At 46.0% G+C, this 23475-nt stretch overlaps 1 protein-coding gene across 1 annotated transcript in view; it reads right to left on the bottom strand.

The window, feature by feature from the left end:
* Window positions 1–22962, bottom strand: part of LOC109909501 (arf-GAP with Rho-GAP domain, ANK repeat and PH domain-containing protein 1) — a 70518-nt gene extending 47556 nt beyond the window's left edge. Inside the window, 9 exon segments of the mRNA XM_031791444.1 lie at window positions 499–619; window positions 1511–1580; window positions 1726–1872; window positions 2018–2118; window positions 2214–2299; window positions 7440–7573; window positions 21350–21888; window positions 21891–22016; window positions 22139–22962. Coding sequence (XP_031647304.1) covers window positions 499–619; window positions 1511–1580; window positions 1726–1872; window positions 2018–2118; window positions 2214–2299; window positions 7440–7573; window positions 21350–21888; window positions 21891–22016; window positions 22139–22858 — 2044 coding nt within the window. The 5' untranslated portion in view covers window positions 22859–22962.
* Between the last annotated feature and the right edge of the window lie 513 nt (window positions 22963–23475).

The raw sequence follows: 23475 nt of genomic DNA, 5'->3' as shown, positions 1-23475 counted from the left end.
TAGCACTCACCTCAACTTAGCTAACATTTCCCCAACCTACATATTGTCAAATATCCGATTCAGACCTTGATTGATTTATGAAGACGAGTCCCCCACGATTGTCTCAATCAAAACGATGCTGAAATGATCATCTAGTTGACCATTGCTTTAATTATTATAAGGGTTGATATGATTTTGGGATTTAAGCAACAATTTGATACATTCCTATATTTTCGTAATTGATCATAACTAAGGTGAGTTTTCCTCTCTCTGCGCTTTCCTAAGACCAGGGTTGCCATCCGCCTCTGCCACATTGTTCTGAACACACAGTTATACACTAGTACACAGTATAATACTTCCTATTATCTGACTAGTATAAGAAGAGGGACGAACCAAGTCCCTGTGTATTAAACCATGGCTCAAAACATGTTGCTGTGTTAACTTGGGGTCAAGGTTTCTGGGCTGACAACCAGAGAAGAACAACAAAGGATGTACACACACACCCACACACACACTCACAGTCGCTCTCGGCTCTGAAGAGAAAGGTCCGGTTGGTTGTGACCACCTCAAATTTCTGCTCCCCCACGTTGGTCACCCCCGTAATGGCAGCCGTTGGTATGATCCTCTTAGAGTATACCTCCTGCAACACAACACACCATGACTCATACGACCGCTGTCACACACCCAACACACCATGACTCATATGACCGCTGTCACACACACACACAACACACCATGACTCATATGACCGCTGTCACACACAACACACCATGACTCATACGACTGCTGTCCCACACACACACACACACACACAACACATCATGACTCATACAACGCTGTCACACACACACACAACACACCATGACTCATATGACTGCTGTCACACACACACACACCATGACTCATATAACCGCTGTCACACACACACCATGACTCATATAACCGCTGTCACACACACACAAAACGCACCATGACTCATACGACCGCTGTCACACACACACAACACACCATGACTCATATAACCGCTGTCACACACACAACACACCATGAGTCATACGACTGCTGTCACAAACACACACAACACATCATGACTCATACAACTGCTGTCACACACACACACAACACACCATGACTCATATAACCGCTGTCACACACACACAACACATCATGACTCATATAACCGCTGTCACACACACAACACATGACTCATACAGCGCTGTCACACACACACACACACACACCATGACTCATACGACCACTGTCAGACACTCACACACACACACACAACACACCATGACTCATATGACTGCTGTCACACACACACAACACACCATGACTCATCGGACCGCTGTCACACACACACACACCATGACTCATAGGACCACTGTCACACACAAAAAAAAAAAGGGACACAGACAATCAATAGAGAAACCACATGTCTGAGAAATACTAATGGGGGACATCATGACCTAGGTAATGTATAGACTAACAGGACAGTGTAGATGGCCAACTGTACTCATAGTTACCGCACCTTGTCGTTGTCAAAGTATCTCAGGTAGTCAACATCCAGCTTCACCCATCTCCTCTGGTAGTACAGAGACCTGCACACACATACATACAGTTAGGGAGGTCGTTTACTGGATGTGTGTGTGTGTGTGTGTGTGTGTGTGTGTGTGTGTGTGTGTGTGTGTGTGTGTGTGTGTGTGTGTGTGTGTGTGTGTGTGTGTGCGTGTGTGTGTGACATACCCCTGCGGTGGGTTCTTATCCAGCCAGCCCATCTTTAGAACAGGGGAGGGGCCATCTCTAGGGGGCTGGGCTAGGACCCTGCCTGTGACCGGCAGGTAGACACTCTCCTGTAGCGTACTCAGACCATAGTCCTGCCATGAGCTCTGACTGAGAGAAAGAAAGAGAGTGAATGTGAGAGAAAGATAAAGAAAGAAAATAAAAAGAGCGAGAGAGAAGAATGAGAGAGAGTGTTATTCCCTCTCTCTATGGGAACAATGATGTCACCAGAGGTCAGGGGTCAGGGGAGACTAACCGGTTGCTGATTGGCTCGTTGTCATCGTCCAATAGTTCATCGTCACTGCAGAGAGAGCTGTACCGCCCCTTCCCCCACCCCGGCACCGGCAGGAACACATCCTATTGGACAACACAGCTGTCACTGACACACAGCAACACAATAACATTACAGGAGTCTAGACACATATTCAGAGTACACACACACACTATCTTACCCTGTCTGCCATGTTCACAGACTGGGGCTTGGGGTAAACTTGGTCTGGATCCTCAGAGTCATCTGAACTGTCACCAAAATCTGACCCTGAGAGGGAGAGAGAGACATTTTTAAAAAACAACTGAAAATCTGACCCTGAGAGGGATGGAGAGACATTTTTAAAAAAACAACTGAAAATCTGACCCTGAGAGGGAGAGAGAGACATTTTTAAAAAACAACTCAAAATCTGACCCTGAGAGGGATGGAGAGACATTTTTAAAAACAATTCTAAATCTGACCCTGAGAGGGATGGAGAGACATTTTTAAAAACAATTCTAAATCTGACCCTGAGAGGGAGAGAGAGACATTTTTAAAAACAATTCTAAATCTGACCCTGAGAGGGAGAAAGAGACATTTTAAAAAACAGAGGTAACTTCCGAGCCACAGCCCCTAATACAGTACAATAGAGGACAGGTTTAATACAGTAGAGGACAGGTTTAATACAGTAGAGGACAGGTTTAATACAGTAGAGGACAGGTTTAATACAGTACAGTAGAGGACAGGTCTAATACAGTACAGTAGAGGACAGGTTTAATACAGTAGAGGACAGGTTTAATACAGTAGAGGACAGGTCTAATACAGTAGAGGACAGGTCTAATACAGTAGAGGACAGGTTTAATACAGTAGAGGACAGGTCTAATACAGTAGAGGACAGGTCTAATACAGTAGCGGACAGGTCTAATACAGTACAGTAGAGGACAGGTTTAATACAGTACGGTAGAGGACAGGTTTAATACAGTACAGTAGAGGACAGGTCTAATACAGTACAGTAGAGGACAGGTTTAATACAGTAGAGGACAGGTTTAATACAGTAGAGGACAGGTTTAATACAGTAGAGGACATGTCTAATACAGTAGAGGACAGGTCTAATACAGTAGAGGACAGGTCTAATACAGTAGAGGACAGGTCTAATACAGTACAATAGAGGACAGGTTTAATACAGTAGAGGACAGGTTTAATACAGTAGAGGACAGGTCTAATACAGTACAGTAGAGGACAGGTCTAATACAGTACAGTAGAGGACAGGTCTAATACAGTAGAGGACATGTTTAATACAGTACAGTAGAGGACAGGTCTAATACAGTACAGTAGAGGACAGGTCTAATACAGTACAGTAGAGGACAGGTTTAATACAGTACAGTAGAGGACAGGTCTAATACAGTACAGTAGAGGACAGGTCTAATACAGTACAGTAGAGGACAGGTTTAATACAGTAGAGGACAGGTTTAATACAGTAGAGGACAGGTTTAATACAGTAGAGGACAGGTCTAATACAGTAGAGGACAGGTCTAATACAGTACAGTAGAGGACAGGTTTAAAACAGTAGAGGACATGTCTAATACAGTAGAGGACAGGTTTAATACAGTAGAGGACAGGTTTAATACAGTAGAGGACAGGTCTAATACAGTACAGTAGAGGACAGGTCTAATACAGTACAGTAGAGGACAGGTCTAATACAGTAGAGGACAGGTTTAATACAGTAGAGGACAGGTTTAATACAGTACAGTAGAGGACAGGTCTAATACAGTACAGTAGAGGACAGGTCTAATACAGTAGAGGACAGGTCTAATACAGTAGAGGACAGGTATAATACAGTACAGTAGAGGACAGGTCTAATATAGTACAGTGGAGGACAGGTTTAGCAGCATTAGTGATATAAAGCGTCCATTTGAAGAAATAGATTCTACAGTATGAGCTGTCTAACAACAAGACAACAGTTCCATCAGTCTATTGCTCTAATTCCTAGGAGACAAAGTCAGAAACCACTTCCACATGTCGACATAACTTTACCTAGTTATTTGTTTTATATCAGTTAGGTCAAATTGGAGTTTGTGGTATTTATTAGGATCCCCACTGCAAAAGCATCAGCTACTCTTCCTGGGGTCCACATGAAACATGACATAATACATAGCACCGAACATTATTAGTCAATATTCCCCTCAACCTCTCCATAATGACATGGTCCATAGGAAGTGGTGCAGTGCAACATGGCATCCATCCTAAATAGAACTGTTTTGACTGGTAGCTGTGACATGCTTGGATGCCTCTAGATACATGGAGGATGTTTCATCGTTATTTAGTTATTAGGATCCCCAAAAGCATCAGCTACTCTTCCTGGGGTCCACATGAAACATGACATAGTATATAGCACAGAACATTATTAAAGGACTGAAATACATTTAAACTGTCACACATAGTCTACATATCAGTACATACATACAATATCTAGGTGTAATATATAATACAGTGCAAATTACAATACTAAGATATATAAAATGGCTGCTTCTCTTCACAGTCCAGTCCCCCTAGTCATAGACTGTTCTCTCTGCTACCACACAGCAAGCGGTACCGGAGCACCACGTCTAGGTCCAAGAGGCTTCTTTACAGCTTCTACCCCCAAGCTATAAGACTGCTGAACAATTCATCAAATGGCCTCCAGGACTATTTACATTGACCCCCCCCCCCCCCCCCTCCCCCTTTGTTTTTACACTGCTGCTACTCGCTGTTTATTATCTATGCATAGTCACATTACAAATGACCTCGACTAACCTGTACACCCGCACATTGACTCAGTTACCCAGGGGGCCCCCCTGTATATAGCCTCGTTGCCGTTATCTACATTTCAGGTGCTTCTCCACCTGCATTGCTTGCTGTTTGGGGTTTTAGGCTGGGTTTCTGTACAGCACTTTGAGATATCAGCTGATGTACGAAGGGCTATATAAATAAATTTGATTTGATTTGATTTGATTTCGTGTGTTACTTTTTGATAATTTTTTTAATTTAGTAAATATTTTCTGAACTCTTTATTTTTAACTGCATTGTAAGGCTTGTAAGTGATCATTTCACGGTAAGGTGAACACCTGTTGTATTCGGTGCATGTGACAAATACAATTAGACTTGATTTGATTTTGTACGGTATCAGTATTTTTTTTTTTTACTGGTTCAAAAATGCTAGCTTGAGTTCCCTGAGGTGGCAGAGAGCTCCATGTAGTCATGACTCTATTTCATTCTGTGCATTTCCCAGCCTCTGTTCTGGACCTGGGGACTGTGAAGAGACCTCTGGTTGCATGTCTTGTGTTGTACTGACTGTGTGTGAAACTGCTTGAACAGACAGTTCGTGCCTTCAACGGTACCTCGCACAAAGACCAATAGTGATGCAGTCAATCTCTCCTCAACTTTGAGCCAGGAGACATGCGTGTTACTGACACTTTCCTCCGTGTACATCTAAGTGCAATACGTGCTGCTTTGTTCTGGACCAACTTACCTACTGTCTGTCCTTTTTTGCCGCACATGACCACACAGCTGGGCAGTAGTGTAGGTGAAACTACACATAACCACACAGCTGGGCAGTAGTCCAGGTGAAACTACACATAACCACACAGCTGGGCAGTAGTGTAGGTGAAACTACACATAACCCCACAGCTGGGCAGTAGTCCAGGTGAAACTACACATAACCACACAGCTGGGCAGTAGTGTAGGTGAAACTACACATAACCCCACAGCTGGGCAGTAGTGTAGGTGAAACTACACATAACCCCACAGCTGGGCAGTAGTGTAGGTGAAACTACACATAACCCCACAGCTGGGCAGTAGTGTAGGTGAAACTACACATAACCCCACAGCTGGGCAGTAGTCCAGATCGACTAAACTAGGACCTGTCTGGTTGATTATGGTGTCAAGGCAGAGAAACGCCCTGTCATGGACAGACCTCTTCCCATTTTAGCAACCATTGAGTCTATATGTTTTGACCATGACAGCTTGCTATCTAGGGTTACACCCAGAAATGTAGTTTCCTCAACTTGCTCAATAGCCACATCATTAACTAATAGACCTAAATGAGGTTTAGCGTTGAGTGAGCGACTTGTCACAAAAAATGGTGTTTTTAGTTTGAGATATTTAACACCAGCCTATTGTTAGTTACCCATTCTAGAACTGACTGGAGCTCTGTGTTAAACCTGTTGTTAGTTACCCATTCTAGAACTGACTGGAGCTCTGTGTTAAACCTGTTGTTAGTTACCCATTCTAGAACTGACTGGAGCACTGTGTTAAACCTGTTGTTAGTTACCATTCTAGAACTGACTGGAGCTCTGTGTTAAACCTGTTGTTAGTTACCCATTCTAGAACTGACTGGAGCTCTGTGTTAAACCTGTTGTTAGTTACCCATTCTAGAACTGACTGGAGCTCTGTGTTAAACCTGTTGTTAGTTACCCATTCTAGAACTGACTGGAGCACTGTGTTAAACCTGTTGTTAGTTACCATTCTAGAACTGACTGGAGCTCTGTGTTAAACCTGTTGTTAGTTACCCATTCTAGAACTGACTGGAGCTCTGTGTTAAACCTGTTGTTAGTTACCCATTCTAGAACTGACTGGAGCTCTATGTTAAACCTGTTGCTAGTTACCCATTCTAGAACTGACTGGAGCTCTGTGTTAAACCTGTTGTTAGTTACCCATTCTAGAACTAAATGGAGCTCTGTGTTAAACCTGTTGTTAGTTACCCATTCTAGAACTAAATGGAGCTCTGTGTTAAACCTGTTGTTAGTTACCCATTCTAGAACTGACTGGAGCTCTGTGTTAAACCTGTTGTTAGTTACCCATTTTAGAACTGACTGGAGTTCTATGTTAAGGTTGTCAATTATTTATTTGACTGTTGCAGCTGATGTATATACTGCTGAGTCATCAGTGTACATAGACACACAGGCTTTATTCAAGGTCAGTGGAAGGTCACAAAACAATAATGGCCCTAGCCGGCTGCCTTGCGGAACACCGTACCCAACAGAATTTGCATAAGAAAGGCTTCCATTACCAAAACCGTCTGTGTTCTATTAAATATGTAACTCTCAATAAGGCAGAGGGTACAAATCCACTAAGTTTTTTCAGCAATAGGTTATGATCAATGACATGAAATGTTCAAACAGAGTGACATCCCAACATCAGCTGACCACTTTATTAACAACATAGCAATAGAAAAAACATGTAGAAGAGAGTGGGAGGAGTTAGTATATTGCAAGGTTAAGGGTCAGGTGTTAGGTGTGAACCGGTGGAGTAGTTCGTAGATTGTAGGGTTAAGGGTTAGGGGTGAAGTGGGGGAGGAGTTAAGGGTTAAGAGGTGGGTTAAATCAGGGAGAGGTGAGGTCAGGGAGTTAATGGGTGTGGCTAAGGATGGATGGGAGGGGTTCAGTATGCTCACTGATTTCAGGCGGTGGCTGGGGGACTCTTCTCATTGGCAGAGTAGGCTGCGTGTCGACTGGTGTGTTGTGTACCCTGGTCCGAGGCGGGGGGGGTGGAGTTCGCTCTGTGTGCGGCTCATTGACTGGAACATCGCTGGAGAGAAGAATAACAGAGGAAGGGAGAGGGGCACAATGTTACCGTTGACACCAGGGGCCGGTAGAAGACAGAAAACAGCCATGAGTCTATCAATCCTCTTTTCTCTCCAGTCTCTTTCCTTCTCTTTCCTTCTCTCTCCAGTCTCTCTCTCTCTCCAGTCTCTCCAGTCTCTCCAGTCTCTCCAGTCTCTCCAGTCTCTCCAGTCTCTCCAGTCTCTCTCTCTCCAGTCTCTCTCTCTCCAGTCTCTCTCTCAATTCAAATAAATTCAATTGACATGGCAAGTTCATTATTACTTACACTGTCAAAGTATACATATCGAAAAACAAAAACAAAATAAAAAATAAATATTTATATATAAAATATATATATATACACTGCTCCAAAAAATAAAGGGAACACTAAAATAACACATCCTAGATCTGAATGAATGAAATATTCTTATTAAATACTTTTTCTTTACATAGTTGAATGTGCTGACAACAAAATCACACAAAAATTATCAATGGAAATCAAATTTATCAACCCATGGAGGTCTGGATTTGGAGTCACACTCAAAATTAAAGTGGAAAACCACACTACAGGCTGATCCAACTTTGATGTAATGTCCTTAAAACAAGTCAAAATGAGGCTCAGTAGTGTGTGTGGCCTCTACGTGCCTGTATGACCTCCCTACAACACCTGGGCATGCTCCTGATGAGGTGGCGGATGGTCTCCTGAGGGATCTCCTCCCAGACCTGGACTAAAACATCCGCCAACTCCTGGACAGTCTGTGGTGCAACGTGGTGTTGGTGGATGGAGCGAGACATGATGTCCCAGATGTGCTCAATTGGATTCAGGTCTGGGGAACGGGCGGGCCAGTCCACAGCATCAATACCTTCCTCTTGCAGGAACTGCTGACACACTCCAGCCACATGAGGTCTAGCATTGTCTTGCATTAGGAGGAACCCAGGGCCAACCGCACCAGCATATGGTCTCACAAGGGGTCTGAGGATCTCATCTCGGTACCTAATGGCAGTCAGGCTACCTCTGGTGAGCACATGGAGGGCTGTGCGGCCCCCCAAAGAAATGCCACCCCACACCATGACTGACCCACCGCCAAACCGGTCATGCTGGAGGATGTTGCAGGCAGCAGCACGTTCTCCACGGCATCTCCAGACTCTGTCACGTCTGTCACATGTGCTTAGTGTGAACCTGCTTTCATCTGTGAAGAGCACAGGGCGCCAGTGGCGAATTTGCCAATCTTGGTGTTCTCTGGCCAATGCCAAACGTCCTGCACGGTGTTGGGCTGTAAGCACAACCCCCACCTGTGGACATCGGGCCCTTTTCCACCCTCATGGAGTCTGTTTCTGACCATTTGAGCAGACGCATGCACATTTGTGGCCTGCTGGAGGTAATTTTGAAGGGCTCTGGCAGTGCTCCTCCTTGCACAAAGGCGGAGGTAGCGGTCCTGCTGCTGGGTTGTTGCCTTCCTACGGCCTCCTCCACGTCTCCTGATGTACTGGCCTGTCTCCTGGTAGCGCCTCCATGCTCTGGACACTACGCTGACAGACACAGCAAACCTTCTTGCCACAGCTCGCATTGATGTACCATCCTGGATGCGCTGCACTACCTGAGCCACTTGTGTGGGTTGTAGACTCCCTCTCATGCTACCACTAGAGTGAAAGCACCGCCAGCATTCAAAAGTGACCAAAACATCAGCCAGGAAGCATAGGAACTGAGAAGTGGTCTGTGGTCACCACCTGCAGAACCACTCCTTAATTGGGGGTGTCTTGCTAATTGCCTATAATTTCCACCTGTTGTCTATTCCATTCGCACAACAGCATGTGAAATTGATTGTCAATCAGTGTTGCTTCCTAAGTGGACAGTTTGATTTCACAGAAGTTTTATTGACTTGGAGTTACATTGTGTTGTTTAAGTGTTCCCTTTATTATTTTGAGCAGTGTATATATATTTAAATAAATGGTGGGACCAACAGCAATAATAATAGTAGTAGTGGACATGGGATTACCATTAACAACAACAACAACAATATTAATGAGAACAACAATACATTAAAGCAATGGTAGTGGACCAGTGTCAACATGACTGAGAAGACACATGACGTGGTATGAAAGACAAAACAAAACAGGTTGTGGCAGGAGGACACATATTTGGCTGCCAAAACTGCACATTTTGGCTTTTCACCCAATAAATATTTGATTTTTAGGTTTCAAATTCTTTGTATTGTATTATAATTTTGGGAATGAAATATTCTCTTAGGTCTAAGTAAAATTAAAATTTGATGGCTCTTTTTTCTATTCAAATGAGGAGGGGGTATTTGCCCAATTCTGCTCTACATGCGTTATTTGGAGTTTTTCTTTGCACTTGCAATACAGTCTTGCAAAACTCTGCATGCAGTATTTCAATTGGATGTTTGTCCCATTTGGTAAATTCATTACTAGAGATTGGACCCCGTACTTCACTGCCATATAGAGCAATTGGTTCTAGAACTGATTGAAACATTTTGAGCCAGATTCTAAATGGAATTTTGATTTTGATGTTCCTTTTAATGGCATAGAATGCTCTTCTTGCTTTGTCTCTCAGCTCATTCACAGCCATGTGAAAGCTACCTGTGTTGCTGATATTTAGTCCTAGATATGTGTAGTTTTTGGTGTGTTCTAATAGAACTGTGTCCAAATAGAATTTATATTTGTCATCCTGACCTTTTTTGGAATATCATTATATATATCGTTTTTTTAGGTTAACGATCAGAGCCCAGGTCTGACAGAACCTGTGGTTAACGATCAGAGCCCAGGTCTGACAGAACCTGTGGTTAACGATCAGAGCCCAGGTCTGACAGAACCTGTGGTTAACGATCAGAGCCCAGGTCTGACAGAACCTGTGGTTAACGATCAGAGCCCAGGTCTGACAGAACCTGTGGTTAACGATCAGAGCCCAGGTCTGACAGAACCTGTGAAGATGATCTAGGTGCTGCTATAACCCCTCTTTAGTGGGAGACAGCAGCACCAGGTCATCTGCGTACAGCAGACACTTGATTTCAGTGTTGTGCAGGGTGATACCAGTTTTCTTTTTCCTCACTCTCACACACACACACAACTAGTGTGTGTGTCTGTGAGCGGGCGTATGTGTCTGCGAGAGAGAGAGAACCTGGTATCACCCTACACAACACTGAAATCAAGTGTCGAGAGGGAAAGGCATGCGGAAGTCTGTAATATACATATCTCTCTCTCCTCAGCCAACCTAACCTCAACTCTAACCATAACAGAACCCTGGTGTAGAACTCTGCTGTTTGAAATCTAACTGACATTAATAGAGTTCTTCTGTGTGTTCTCCTCCTCTCTCCATATCATGTCCAAACCTGCCTCTAGGAGGCCAGTGAGAGACATACTATCACTCAAAACATCACATACTGTACCTCTACATCATACACACACGCACGCCTGCGCACACACACGCCCGCGCACACACACGCCCGCGTGGTCAGTGTTCCAGTGTGTGACTGAGCTACGTTTGGAATCTCACTGAGGCTTGGAAGGGCAACTGGTTACCATAGCAGCCCAGACCTTTTGACACCTCTCACACTCCCCAAAATGATTCACTCCCTTGCCTGGTTACCCAAACTCCTTGCTCCGGGCCAACCGCTACGCCATGCCCACGGATGTTTCTTCTCCGCAATGAGTCTTGATAGGAGTACCTCCCCGCCGATTTCCAGAATGTAAATGCATTTCTATACCCCCTGATTGGTCCCAGAAACCGATGATGACTTTGGTTTTGTACAACACCCCTTATTTCGACGTCGTCACCACAAACGACTTCAATGTCTCAGACTGAAGTATGTAGCGAACGACAGAGCAGCGGAAGCCTTCAGTTTGAGTCGTCGGGCAAGTCTATCTCCATCCAACTCTCCACCACATACAAATAAATCCACCACACTGCACAATGTGAGATAAATTAAAGTCTACAAATCTATCAGCAGTCTTAATATAAGACTGTGAGGTTAAATAATTTCAGCAACAGCTACCCATACACAGGCCCGGATAGTGTTGTGTAATGTTGAAACTGACAGTGTTCCCCTTTTCTCTTCCTGCAACCCCCCTCCCCCCTCCCTCCCTCAGTCACACTGAGAGAGAACAAGAAGCAGTGCTTGACGTGGACTGAAATGTGTGTCGGCACTGTGGATATTTAGGTCACAATACGTTTAAGCTGACATTCTGTAAGAGCTGCCGGAGTTCAAACAGTAGAAGATGTGAGGTGTCAGGACTCAGCTCTGGTTAGCTCTTCCCATGTCAAGCACTGACAAGACAGACAGAGGGACAGAGGGACATGCACACACATGTACCCACACCGGACACACACTGGGGTGTGTGCTGACCAGAGCACCGAATACAGTTTAAGATACACCTATGATCTGGGGTCACATGACCCAGGCTGTCCAGAAGGGTGGGGACAGGAGGAGGTGGTCTCAGGAGAGAGGAGGTGATGAGAGGGGCTGAGAGAGGAGGTGAGAGAGGGGCTGAGAGAGGAGGTGGGAGAGGAGGTGGGAGAGGTGATGAGGTGAGAGGGGCTGAGAGAGGAGGTGGGAGAGGAGGTGAGAGAGGAGGTGAGAGAGGAGAAGAGAGAGGGGCTGAGAAAGGTGATGAGGTGAGAGAGGGGCTGAGAGAGGAGGTGAGAGAGGAGGTGAGAGAGGAGCTGAGAGAGGGGCTGAGAGAGGAGGTGGGAGAGGAGGTGAGAGAGGGGCTGAGAGAGGAGGTGAGAGATGAGCTGGGAGAGGAGGTGATGAGGTGAGAGAGGGGCTGAGAGAGGAGGTGAGAGAGGAGCTGGGATAGGAGGTGAGAGAGGATGCTGAGTTTTTATTGATTTGTCGAAGGCTTTTGACACCGTGGACCATGCTGTGTTAGTGCAAAGGTTACAATGTTGTGGAATTACTGGTCAGGCTCTAGATAGGTAATTTATAAACCAATCAAAATCGTACACAATGTGTAATGGCGGATGGTCCATGGAGGTGTGCTCAGGTGTTCCACAAGGTTCTATTTTGGGCCCACTGTTGTTCATTTTGTATATCAACAACATTGGGGATCTTATTGAAACAGCAGATGTTAATTTCTATGCATATGATACTGTTCTTTATTCAAGTGGTAGTAGTTTATCTTTAGCTTTTGAAAATGCCCAAAGAGCATTTAACATCATATAACAGAATCCGTATGATTTAAAGCTGATTCTAAATTCGGGTAAAACAAAATGCATGGTATTATCAAATGCCAGGCATGTTACAAATCATGTCATTGATAAATTGGCTGGAAATACCATAGAGCAAGTTAAAGTGTATAAATATTTGGGTGTGTGGGGTGATGATAAGCTGAGCTTCACTGTACATGTAAAGAACTTGATAAGGAAGCTCAAGCTGAAAATAGGATTTTATTACCGGCATAAGGCTTGTTTTGCTTTTGAGGCCAGGAAGGAGCTGGTACGATGTACATTACTGTCGGTTTTAGATTTGAGTGATGTTATATATATATATTAGGCCTCAGCCACTACCCAGAGTGCACTTGATTCAGTGTATCGTGCAGCCCTCAGGTTCATTACAAAATCAGAAACGTCTAACACATCATTGTGATCTCTACAGCGCTGTTGGCTGGTCGTCATTGACCTTGCGTAGGCTTAAACACTGGTGTACACTGATTTATAAGGCCATATTGGGTAAAATGCCATTTTATCTCTGTTCTTTTTTAGTCAGGTCAGTAAATAAATATCAATTACGGTCCCATTCTGATTTACTTCTAACAGAACCAAACATTAGAACAGGTCATGGTAGAAATAGTTTTAGTTACTTAGTTACAGCACCATGGTCCTGGAATTATCTAACAAACATTTTTAAAATGTGAAGATCTAGTTTCGTTGGTGGAGTTTAAACACTTGATCGATGTATATATCATAGAAGAGTGTCATTGTTTTTAGACCAGCTGTTTTTAGTCAAGATGTTTGTGTTTTTAATGTAAAATGTTTGTTGTACTGTAATGTGTGTCTATAGTTTTGTTTAATGTCTTGTTAGTGTATGTAAGTTGTTTTGTCTGAAGCGTTGTTCCCTCTGCTGCTATTGGACCAGGTCTCTCTTGGAAAACTGATATTATCTCAATGAGAAAAAACCCTGTATAAATAAAGGTTAAATATATATATATTTTTAAAGTAGTGTGGGATCTAAATATAACCTCTTTGTATCCGTTCAACAGACGTCGTTAAGCTACATAAACAAATGACCCCTTCCGTCCTCGCCTACACACTCCCCCCACAGACATGCTAATTTACAACAGACCCAACTGCCTGGTCTCTCTCTGTCCCCAGGGCCCAGAGTGTGTACTGGGGGCAGCCAGGGCCCAGAGTGTGTACTGGGGGCTGCAGCTGAACCCTACAGCAGGCAGCCAGGGCCCAGAGTGTGTACTGGGGACTGCAGCTGAACCCTACAGCAGGCAGCCAGGGCCCAGAGTGTGTACTGGGGACTGCAGCTGAACCATACAGCAGGCAGCCAGGGCCCAGAGTGTGTACTGGGGACTGCAGCTGAACCCTACAGCAGGCAGCCAGGGCCCAGAGTGTGTACTGGGGACTGCAGCTGAACCATACAGCAGGCAGCCAGGGCCCAGAGTGTGTACTGGGGACTGCAGCAGAACCATACAGCAGGCAGCCAGGGCCCAGAGTGTGTACTGGGGACTGCAGCAGAACCATACAGCAGGCAGCCAGGGCCCAGAGTGTGTACTGGGGGCTGCAGCTGAACCCTACAGCAGGCAGCCAGGGCCCAGAGTGTGTACTGGGGACTGCAGCTGAACCATACAGCAGGCAGCCAGGGCCCAGAATTTGTACTGGGGGCTGCAGGTGAACACTCCTAGTCTCTAACAACACAGATAAAGAACATCACTGGTACACTGAGTCCCTCCCTGAGTCCCTGCTCTGGCACACCAGGCTCTGAGCCAGTATCCACTGAGCCAGTATCCACTGAGCCAGTATCCACTGAGCCAGTATCCACTGAGCCAGTATCCACAACGCATCTCAGAGTAGGATAGTTGATCTAGATTAAGACAGATCCTAGATCATGCTCTGAGATGGTTTGTGGATATGGGCCCAGTCTTGCACACTAGGCTCTGCCTTGCCATGCTCTGGCCCTGGTGAGAGACTCACAGGATAATGTATCTGCCAAACAGCTCACAGGATAATGTATCTGCCAAACAGCTCACAGGATAATGTATCTGCTAAACAGCTCACAGGATAATGTATCTGCCAAACAGCTCACAGGATAATGTATCTGCCAAACAGCTCACAGGATAATGTATCTGCCAAACAGCTCACAGGATAATGTATCTGCCAAATAGCTCACAGGATAATGTATCTGCCAAATAGCTCACAGGATAATGTATCTGCCAAACAGCTCACAGGATAATGTATCTGCCAAACAGCTCACAGGATAATGTATCTGCCAAACAGCTCACAGGATAATGTATCTGCCAAATAGCTCACAGGATAATGTTTCTACCAAACAGCTCTGGAAGCCTAGGTCTCAGTGGGGTGCTATTGTGTCTCTCTGGCCCCAAAGGGACCTCATGCTCATGACAACAGCTACTATGACAACCGTCCAATTTAAAAAGTTCCCATAGTGAAATGTCCATCTTGTCGCTTGTGTGCAGGCAGTGTGTTTTTAACAGCACACACCCCACCCACTGGCTAACAGGGGTGATAATGTGAGGGTGTGCCATTCAGTGTGTGTGTGTGTGTGTGTGTGTGTGTGTGTGTGTGTGTGTGTGTGTGTGTGTGTGTGTGTGTGTGTGTGTGTGTGTGTGTGTGTGTGTGTGTGTGTGTGTGTGCGGTGTGTGTGGTGTGTGTGGTGTGTGTGTGTGTGTGTGTGTGTGTGTGTGTGTGTGTGTGTGTGTGTGTGAGAGAGAGTCAGTGAGTTTTTTAAACATAAACAGGTCAAAATAAACATGATGTGAATAAAATCTATTTCAGAAGAACAGAACAGCATACTGAGTTATCCTCATGTTTGGCCCTGATCTGGCTCTGCCAAATGGCTGTGGGCGACACTAGTTCACTTAGCAGACAAGATTTGCTTAGAATTCCATGGCATTATTTTATATTATTTTATAGTATGAAGAATACAATTGAACAGAGCTAAAATAGAAAGGATATTTTCTCCAAATGATTTCAGGGAGTGCTCACACACTATTCTGTGTTGTTCGGTTAACAACGAAAACAGGTCCTCCTATCTGCTTTATTTAGAGCCATTTATGGAACTTCAGTTAATAAATAAAAATGTTGGTCTATATGTTTTGATTTTAATACATCGTAAGGCTGATGCAACTCTAATGATGAAAAAAAGTCTCATTAAAGACATGAGCTCTTCATCAGGCTGTACACACTTCATCAGTCTCTCATTCACAATTTGACAAGCACTTGATAATGCCTCGAATTTCCCGGCGGCATCCCCTTTGTGTGGCCGTAATGCCCCCTAATAAAATACATGGCATTTGCGGCCAGTGGCCGTTGTGCCCTCGGGCTGAATATAATAATTAGAATTCCCTTCTCCCGGCTGCTTACCGAAGCACCTCTCATGCACATGGCTCTCAGTCACTTGATAGGGTCTTTCTTACATGCTACAAGTGCACATGTCCCTCTTATCCAATACCAATATTTTGGAAGAACTGTCCACATTTCATTTTCGTTAATTTTCGTCAGCCAATAAGACGAGTCAGCCTAACGAATAGCAAAAGCACTAACCTATGTCAATCTACTATCCCCTATGGTACAAAAGTTGACCTATTCTATGCGAGAAATAAATATTCCAAACATAGTCTGGGACAGTTGTGGGATGCGATAGATCCCAAATTAATACAACCACTAGAATTTAAAAAACTGTTTTAAGCAATGAGCCTGACGCAACAGATGAGAATGTTTATGTTAAAATGTTGATAAACTATTAGGCTATTTCTTTACATTATAAGTGCAGCAATGTGAACACGACAGTAAGCGCTAATGTACCATTAGCAGGAAAACACCCTTCTCAAAAGGGACCACAAATGTGATTATGTATGTAATGCTTTTATTATAAAGGTGCATTTCTATGGTGAAATTGATCTTCCCCCAAACTTGAAACTCACGCGCTGCTTATGCCAGTTATGCTCTACACTTGTAAAGCGGATTAATGTGCTTCATTTTAAGAAGTTATTTGGCTACTTCAGTTGTGATACAAACCTTATAAAAACATATAGGACTATGGCCTGGGCTACATGAGGTGGGATACTAACCTTATTAAAGCATATAGGCCTATGGGCTAGGCTACATGAGGTGTGATACTAACCTTATAGGCCTATGGGCTGGGCTACATGAGGTGTGATACTAACCTTATAGGCCTATGGGCTAGGCTACATGAGGTGTGATACTAACCTTACAGGACTATGGGCTAGGCTACATGAGGTGTGATACTAACCTTACAGGACTATGGGCTAGGCTACATGAGGTGTGATACTAACCTTACAGGACTATGGCCTGGGCTACATGAGGTGTGCGTCTAGGATTTGAAATAGTCGCAAAGCTGCCTTACTGCACACAAGCTGGGCATCAAGTGATAATACATCATTCTCAAGTGATAGGCTAATATTGTCACCCATCAGACTATTCTTCTCTTTACATATATTATTTAGTATCTGTGTGAAATTAGTTTTGATTCACATTACCCTGAAGAAGGCACAGAACATCGATGATTTACTGATTTGTTTTAAATTACTGGGAGTTTATATATAGAGAGAGTGTGACTCTATTTTCATAGCTTATCGTTTATTCACTGTTCGCACCTCCACACTAAATCATGTTTTTCATGCTGTTTATTGGATTTAGAATGCACCATGAACATGCACCATGAACATGCACCATGAACATGCACCATGAACATGCACCATGAACATGCACCTGTCTCGAAACAGGGGCAGTGGGGAAAAAAAATCTCTGCACTTAAATAGCGAATGGAGGACACTTTTCCCGTGGTTCATTTTCATACCAGCCAGGTAGGCGATTACTCCTGTTGTAAAGAGAAGCAATGTGCTTAAAAGTTGAGAAATAAATAGAGTAGGCCTAGCCTACGGAAAGCTGATGGGATCCTCCTCTTTTTAATAGAGGCCATCACTCTGTCGTTTTCTCACACAATTGCATATCCTATAGAAATGTTACGCAACATGAGCTCATGGGCTCTCATGAAGTGTTTGATTTGATTTTCGATTACGTTTGCATTGATGTCAGAGTGATTAGAGGGACAATAGAGTTCTGAGTACCAGGCAGGTAGGATGTTTGGTGGGCTACTAATGACCATCAGCAGCATCAGAGCTTGGAGATGCCTAATTACCGTGACTAAACAGTCACGTGGAATTTGACAGCCGTCATGACTCATAACCACCGGTGTGGCGGTAATACGGTCACCGTAACAGCCCTAACTCAAGCCAACTCATTCACTACCGTGAAACCACCACAGCAAGTCTGTGGGAAATATATAATTGACTCATTGCCCAACTGTGGAATTACAGAGGGAGGAGAGATCGTCAAAAATATATTATCATCCCAAAGTGACATCTACTTCCTGAATCAGTCCTTACAATGACAAAATCACTGGGTCAAAGTCACTGACAGAAAACTACTACATCAGCAACTTCTTAATGACTCCTTGTCCCTGTACACAGCTACACTGTCTAACTACTGATGGCACAAATGGAAACACACACACACACACACTCTGCTAGAAATGAACTCTTCCTGCTCTCAGCGTTAGTTGGCTCAGCCACTAGTTTGAAAAGCATTAACACAACCAAAGAGATATTGACTAGGAGGGAAAGGGGGGGGGGGGGTAGAGAGAGAAGAGGAGAGTCACTCTCACCTGTCCTGGCATGTCCAACAGGGCCATCCTCAATGGAGAGGAACGATTAACACACATCGGAGGAGAGGAAGAAAGAAACTAACTGTTTCTCTGAAAAGAGGGAGGAGAGAGCTGCCGCAGGTGGGAGGAGTGAAGGAAGCAGACAGCACTTTTAGTAGTGCGTGTGTGTTACTACTTCAGAATGAGTAAGAGCAGACTCCATTCCCTCTCTCCTTCTCTCTTTCTCCTCTCTTTCAACATACACCTGCAGTTTTGCCTACATAACGGCTTACAGTTAAACATGTACAAGCTTAACAAGAGTTAATCAATTCCAACAGGTTCCTCTCCATTTTAGAGACATATTTCCCTCAGATTACACAGACCCACAAAGAATTCGATAAACTCTCATATCTACTGGGTGAAATACCACAGTGTGCCATCACAGCAGCAAGATATGTGGCCTGTTGCCACAAGAAAAAGGGCAACCAGTGAAGAACAAACACCATTGTAAATACAACCCATATTTATGCTTGTTTATTTTCCCTTTTGTGTCACATCTGCTCCTGCAACGCCATCTAGTGTTCATCCTGTGTCTCCTTGACCTGAGGCCTCCCCCAGTACTCTCTCCCTCTAGTGTTCATCCTGTGTCTCCTTGACCTGAGGCCTCCACCAGTACTCTCTCCCTCTAGTGTTCATCCTGTGTCTCCTTGACCTGCCGCCACTCCCCCAGTACTCTCCCTCTAGTGCTCATCCTGTGTCTCCTTGACCTGCCGCCTCCCCCAGTACTCTCCCTCTAGTGTTCATCCTGTGTCTCCTTGACCTGCCGCCACTCCCCCAGTACTCTCCCTCTAGTGTTCATCCTGTGTCTCCTGGACCTGCCGCCACTCACCCAGTACTCTCTCTAGTGTTCATCCTGTGTCTCCTTGACCTGCCGCCACTCCCCCAGTACTCTCTCTCCCTCTCCTTGTGTATCTGATTGTGTGGGCGGAGACAGATGTGCTGGAGTCAGAGCAGATCCCCACCAGCTGCAACCTGTTCCATAATCAAGATCTCTAAAAAACCTCAGCCCTGCCACTTCCACGCTGCCAGATAGACTGACTGAGCAGAGATTAAAATGTTTCTAGCCGTTTGTTACTTTTCAGATCCTGTTGTGCCTGTTTTCCTCTCCTCCCCTCTCCAGTTCTGCACGCTCTGACTCTAGCCCCCGTCTCCAGTCCCACGTCTCGTCATCCTGCTACTCTGTCCTGGATTCCCCACTTTACTGCTCCCTTGGATTCTCCTCCGGACCTGGTTTCCCTGTCCCAGCTCCTCTCGCTCCAGCCTCAGCCTCCAGACCTGCTTACCCTGTCCCAGCCCCTCTCGCTCCAGCCTCAGCCTCCGGACCTGGTTTCCTTGTCCCAGCCCCTCTCCCTCCAGCCTCAGCCTCCTCACCTGGTTTCCCTGTCCCAGCCCCTCTCCCTCCAGCCTCAGCCTCCTCACCTGGTTTCCCTGTCCCAGCCCCTCTCCCTCCAGCCTCAGCCTCCGCACCTGGTTTCCCTGTCCCAACCCCTCTCCCTCCAGCCTCAGCCTCCTCACCTGGTTTCCCTGTCCCAGCCCCTCTCCCTCCAGCCTCAGCCTCCGCACCTGGTTTCCCTGTCCCAGCCCCTCTCCCTCCAGCCTCAGCCTCAGCCTCCGCACCTGGTTTCCCTGTCCCAGCCCCTCTCCCTCCAGCCTCAGCCTCCGCACCTGGTTTCCTGCAACCCACCCGAGCTTCCCCTGACCTGCACTCCATCTCCCCCGTGTTTTAATAAATACCCTGATGCCTTCATCCAAGTGTCCTCGTCCTCGTCTGCTCTTGGGTTCCCCTGTTCCACACCGCGTAACATTCCGTACTTTAACTACTTGCATATCGTGATAACACTGTACATAGCCATAATGTGACTTTTGAAATGTCTCTATTCCTTTTTTAACTTTTGTGGTTAATGTTTACTGTTAATTTCTGATTGTTTATTTTCTATTTCACTTGCTTTGGCAATGTAAACATGTTTCCCATGCCAATAAAGCCCTTTTAATTCATTTGATAGAGAGAGAGGTGGGTTGAGAGAGAGCATGAGAGAGAGACTGTGTTTTTGTAAATCTAGCCATAGGGCTAAACCTTTTCTCTGAAACAGGGTTTTTCTTTCCTCTGCACAGACACAGAGGCAACAGAAACTGAGCAGAATAACCCCGCTCACCTGAGGGAAAGAGTTCATTTGACCACCAAGCTGGAGAGTCAGCCCTTCCCTACTTCGTAAACATTTCTAACAGAGACCAGCCTGCACACACGCACACGCACACGCACACACACACACACACAGGTTACTGAATCACTAGTGAAACCGGAGTAGAATTGTTAACATAGTTCCTCATGACCATAGAAAGTAGTCTGTATAGACTACTCCCGTACACAGTTCTGTGAGATATACTCTGAGTAGCAGCAGGTCTGTGTACAGTAGACCTTTGAGCTCACCACACACACACACACACACACACACACACAAAGCACTAATGCAGCAGGGTCACAACCTGGTGGACAAACTGAATATGATCAGGATATGGTATATGATGAGGAAACAGACTGCTGGCCTGTAGAGGGAGGTGAAGCTCTTCACAGCCAGAGATACGACTGCTCCTGTGAAACCTCACCACACACTCATCTCACACACACAAGCACACGCTCACTCACACACACAAACACGAGCTCACTCACACGCACACACACTCACACGTACTCTCAAACACACGCACACAAACACACAATTCTGAAAGGTTAAGCAGTTTATTTGAGACTGTTGGTTTAGATTGTCTCTAATGCAATAGAATAAACGACAGAAGTAGAACTGACAACATTGGGGGCCAATCAGAGGCCCTCTTACCTATGTGTGGGTGTGGTTCTGGGGGGCAAAACAGGAGGTCGACGTGGGATTGGAGCAGGGCCGCGAGGCTCTTTAGGGCACGCCCCCACCACGTAGACTTTAGGGGGGAGGGTGGGCACGCATTGATCAGAAGAGGAAGACTGGTCATATTGTTCAACTGAGAAGGAAGAGGAGGAGGAAGAGGGCGAAACAGGAGAGGGCTTTCTCCCTCCCTCCCCCACCTGCTGGGGGTGTCTGGCTGGTGAAACAGGAGAGGGCTTTCTCCCCCCCTCCCCCACCTGCTGGGGGTGTCTGGCTGGTGAAACAGGAGAGGGCTTTCTCCCTCCCTCCCCCACCTGCTGGGGGTGTCTGGCTGGTGAAACAGGAGAGGTAGAGAGGCTAGGGAGAGGTACTGTGCGGGGATTGGTGGAGAGGCTAGGGAGAGGTACTGTGGGGGGATTGGTGGAGAGGCTAGGGAGAGGTACTGTGGGGGTATTGGTGGAGAGGCTAGGGAGAGGTACTGTGGGGGGATTGGTGGAGAGGCTAGGGAGAGGTACTGTGGGGGGATTGGTGGAGAGGCTAGGGAGTGGTACAGTGAGGGGATTGGTGGAGAGGCTAGGGAGTGGTACAGTGAGGGGATTGGTGGAGAGGCTAGGGAGGGGGTACTGTGGGGGGATTGGTGGAGAGGCTAGGGAGGGGTACTGTGGGGGGATTGGTGGAGAGGTTAGGGAGAGGTACTGTGGGGGGATTGGTGGAGAGGCTAGGGAGGGGTACTGTGGGGGGATTGGTAGAGAGGCTAGGGAGGGGTACTGTGGTCTGAGTGTTTGTAGAGGACTGTGTATTGTTATGTTTATGTCTGGGTTTGGGTGCCATGGGGGAGTGTTTAGGGGAGGTGGGGGTGAAGCGTAGTGGGGGGCCGTTTGGGGTGCTGCGAGGGGGGATGGGGGGTAAGGGGGGGTCTTGGGCAGTAGAATGGGGGGCGGTAGAGTAGGAGGTAGAGTTGGGATTGGGGGTGGTAGGGCAGAAGGTAGGGTTGGGATGGGGGGAAGTCTGGCCACAGTCCAATGTCTCTACAGGGACAGACCGGTACTTAGTCCTCTCCTTGGGGATTGGTCTCGGTCTCTCTCCATCCCTCTCTTTTTCCCTGAACACTGATCTCTCCTTAGGGACTGGTCTCTCTCCTCTGGATACTGGTCTCTGTGCAGGTAGTGGTGTCTCTCTCCTCAAAGGACTGGGTCTGAACACAGCTCTCTCTTCCTCTCTCTGGTCTCCCTCTGCAGCCAGATGTGTGAGTAGGGCATCGTGCTCTCTCTCGGGGTGTGTGTGGTGGTGTGTTTTTTGCAGGCTGACTAGGATGCGTTTGCGGTGCCCAGGCAGTTTGATTCCAATCGTCTCCAGCTGATCCTGGGTCAGCCCTTGGCATTCCAACAACGTTCCAAACCCCGCGTCCTGGAACACTGGGAAATACTGGTCCAGATGCAGAGCACACAGCCACTCCCACACCGACACACACCCCTCCGCCTCAGACATCACCACAGAGTGTGTGTGTCTACGTGTACGTGTGTGTGAAGATGTGTGTCCCTGTGTGTGTGTCTCTGTGTGTGTGTCCCTGTGTGTGTGTCCCTGTGTGTGTGTCTCTGTGTGTGTGTGTGTCTGTGTGTGTGTCCCTGTGTGTGTGTCCCTGTGTGGTGTGTCCCATGTGTGTGTGTCCCTGTGTGTGTGTCCCTGTGTGTGTGTCCCTGTGTGTGTGTCCCTGTGTGTGTGTCCCTGTGTGTGTGTCCCTGTGTGGTGTGTCCCTGTGTGGTGTGTCCCTGTGTGGTGTGTCCCTGTGTGTGTGTCCCTGTGTGGTGTGTCCCATGTGCGGTGTGTCCAGGCAGTGTTCAGATCAAACCTGTGGAAGAAACAGGAAGACAGGTTAGGATTCAAACCTTTATCAATAGAAGTGTACATCCCAGTCGATACAATTCACTTTCAGTATATTACGTTCAGAAACCCATTGTAAGTGGAATTTTAATATTTGTGCTTTTCTTATTATAACTCCTTTATGTTTTCTATTCATGTGCTGTTCTAATAACCCATTTCTGTGTTCATGCAAGTGGCTGACTGTACAACTCTTCACTATCAGTACCTGCAATGTGGCAGTACGC

Source organism: Oncorhynchus kisutch, linkage group LG15 (assembly GCF_002021735.2).
Source record: "Oncorhynchus kisutch isolate 150728-3 linkage group LG15, Okis_V2, whole genome shotgun sequence".
In the NCBI taxonomy this organism is placed as follows: Eukaryota; Metazoa; Chordata; class Actinopteri; order Salmoniformes; family Salmonidae; genus Oncorhynchus; species Oncorhynchus kisutch.
Note: the sequence above shows the minus strand (reverse complement) of the source record. Positions and strands in the feature narration are given on the sequence as shown.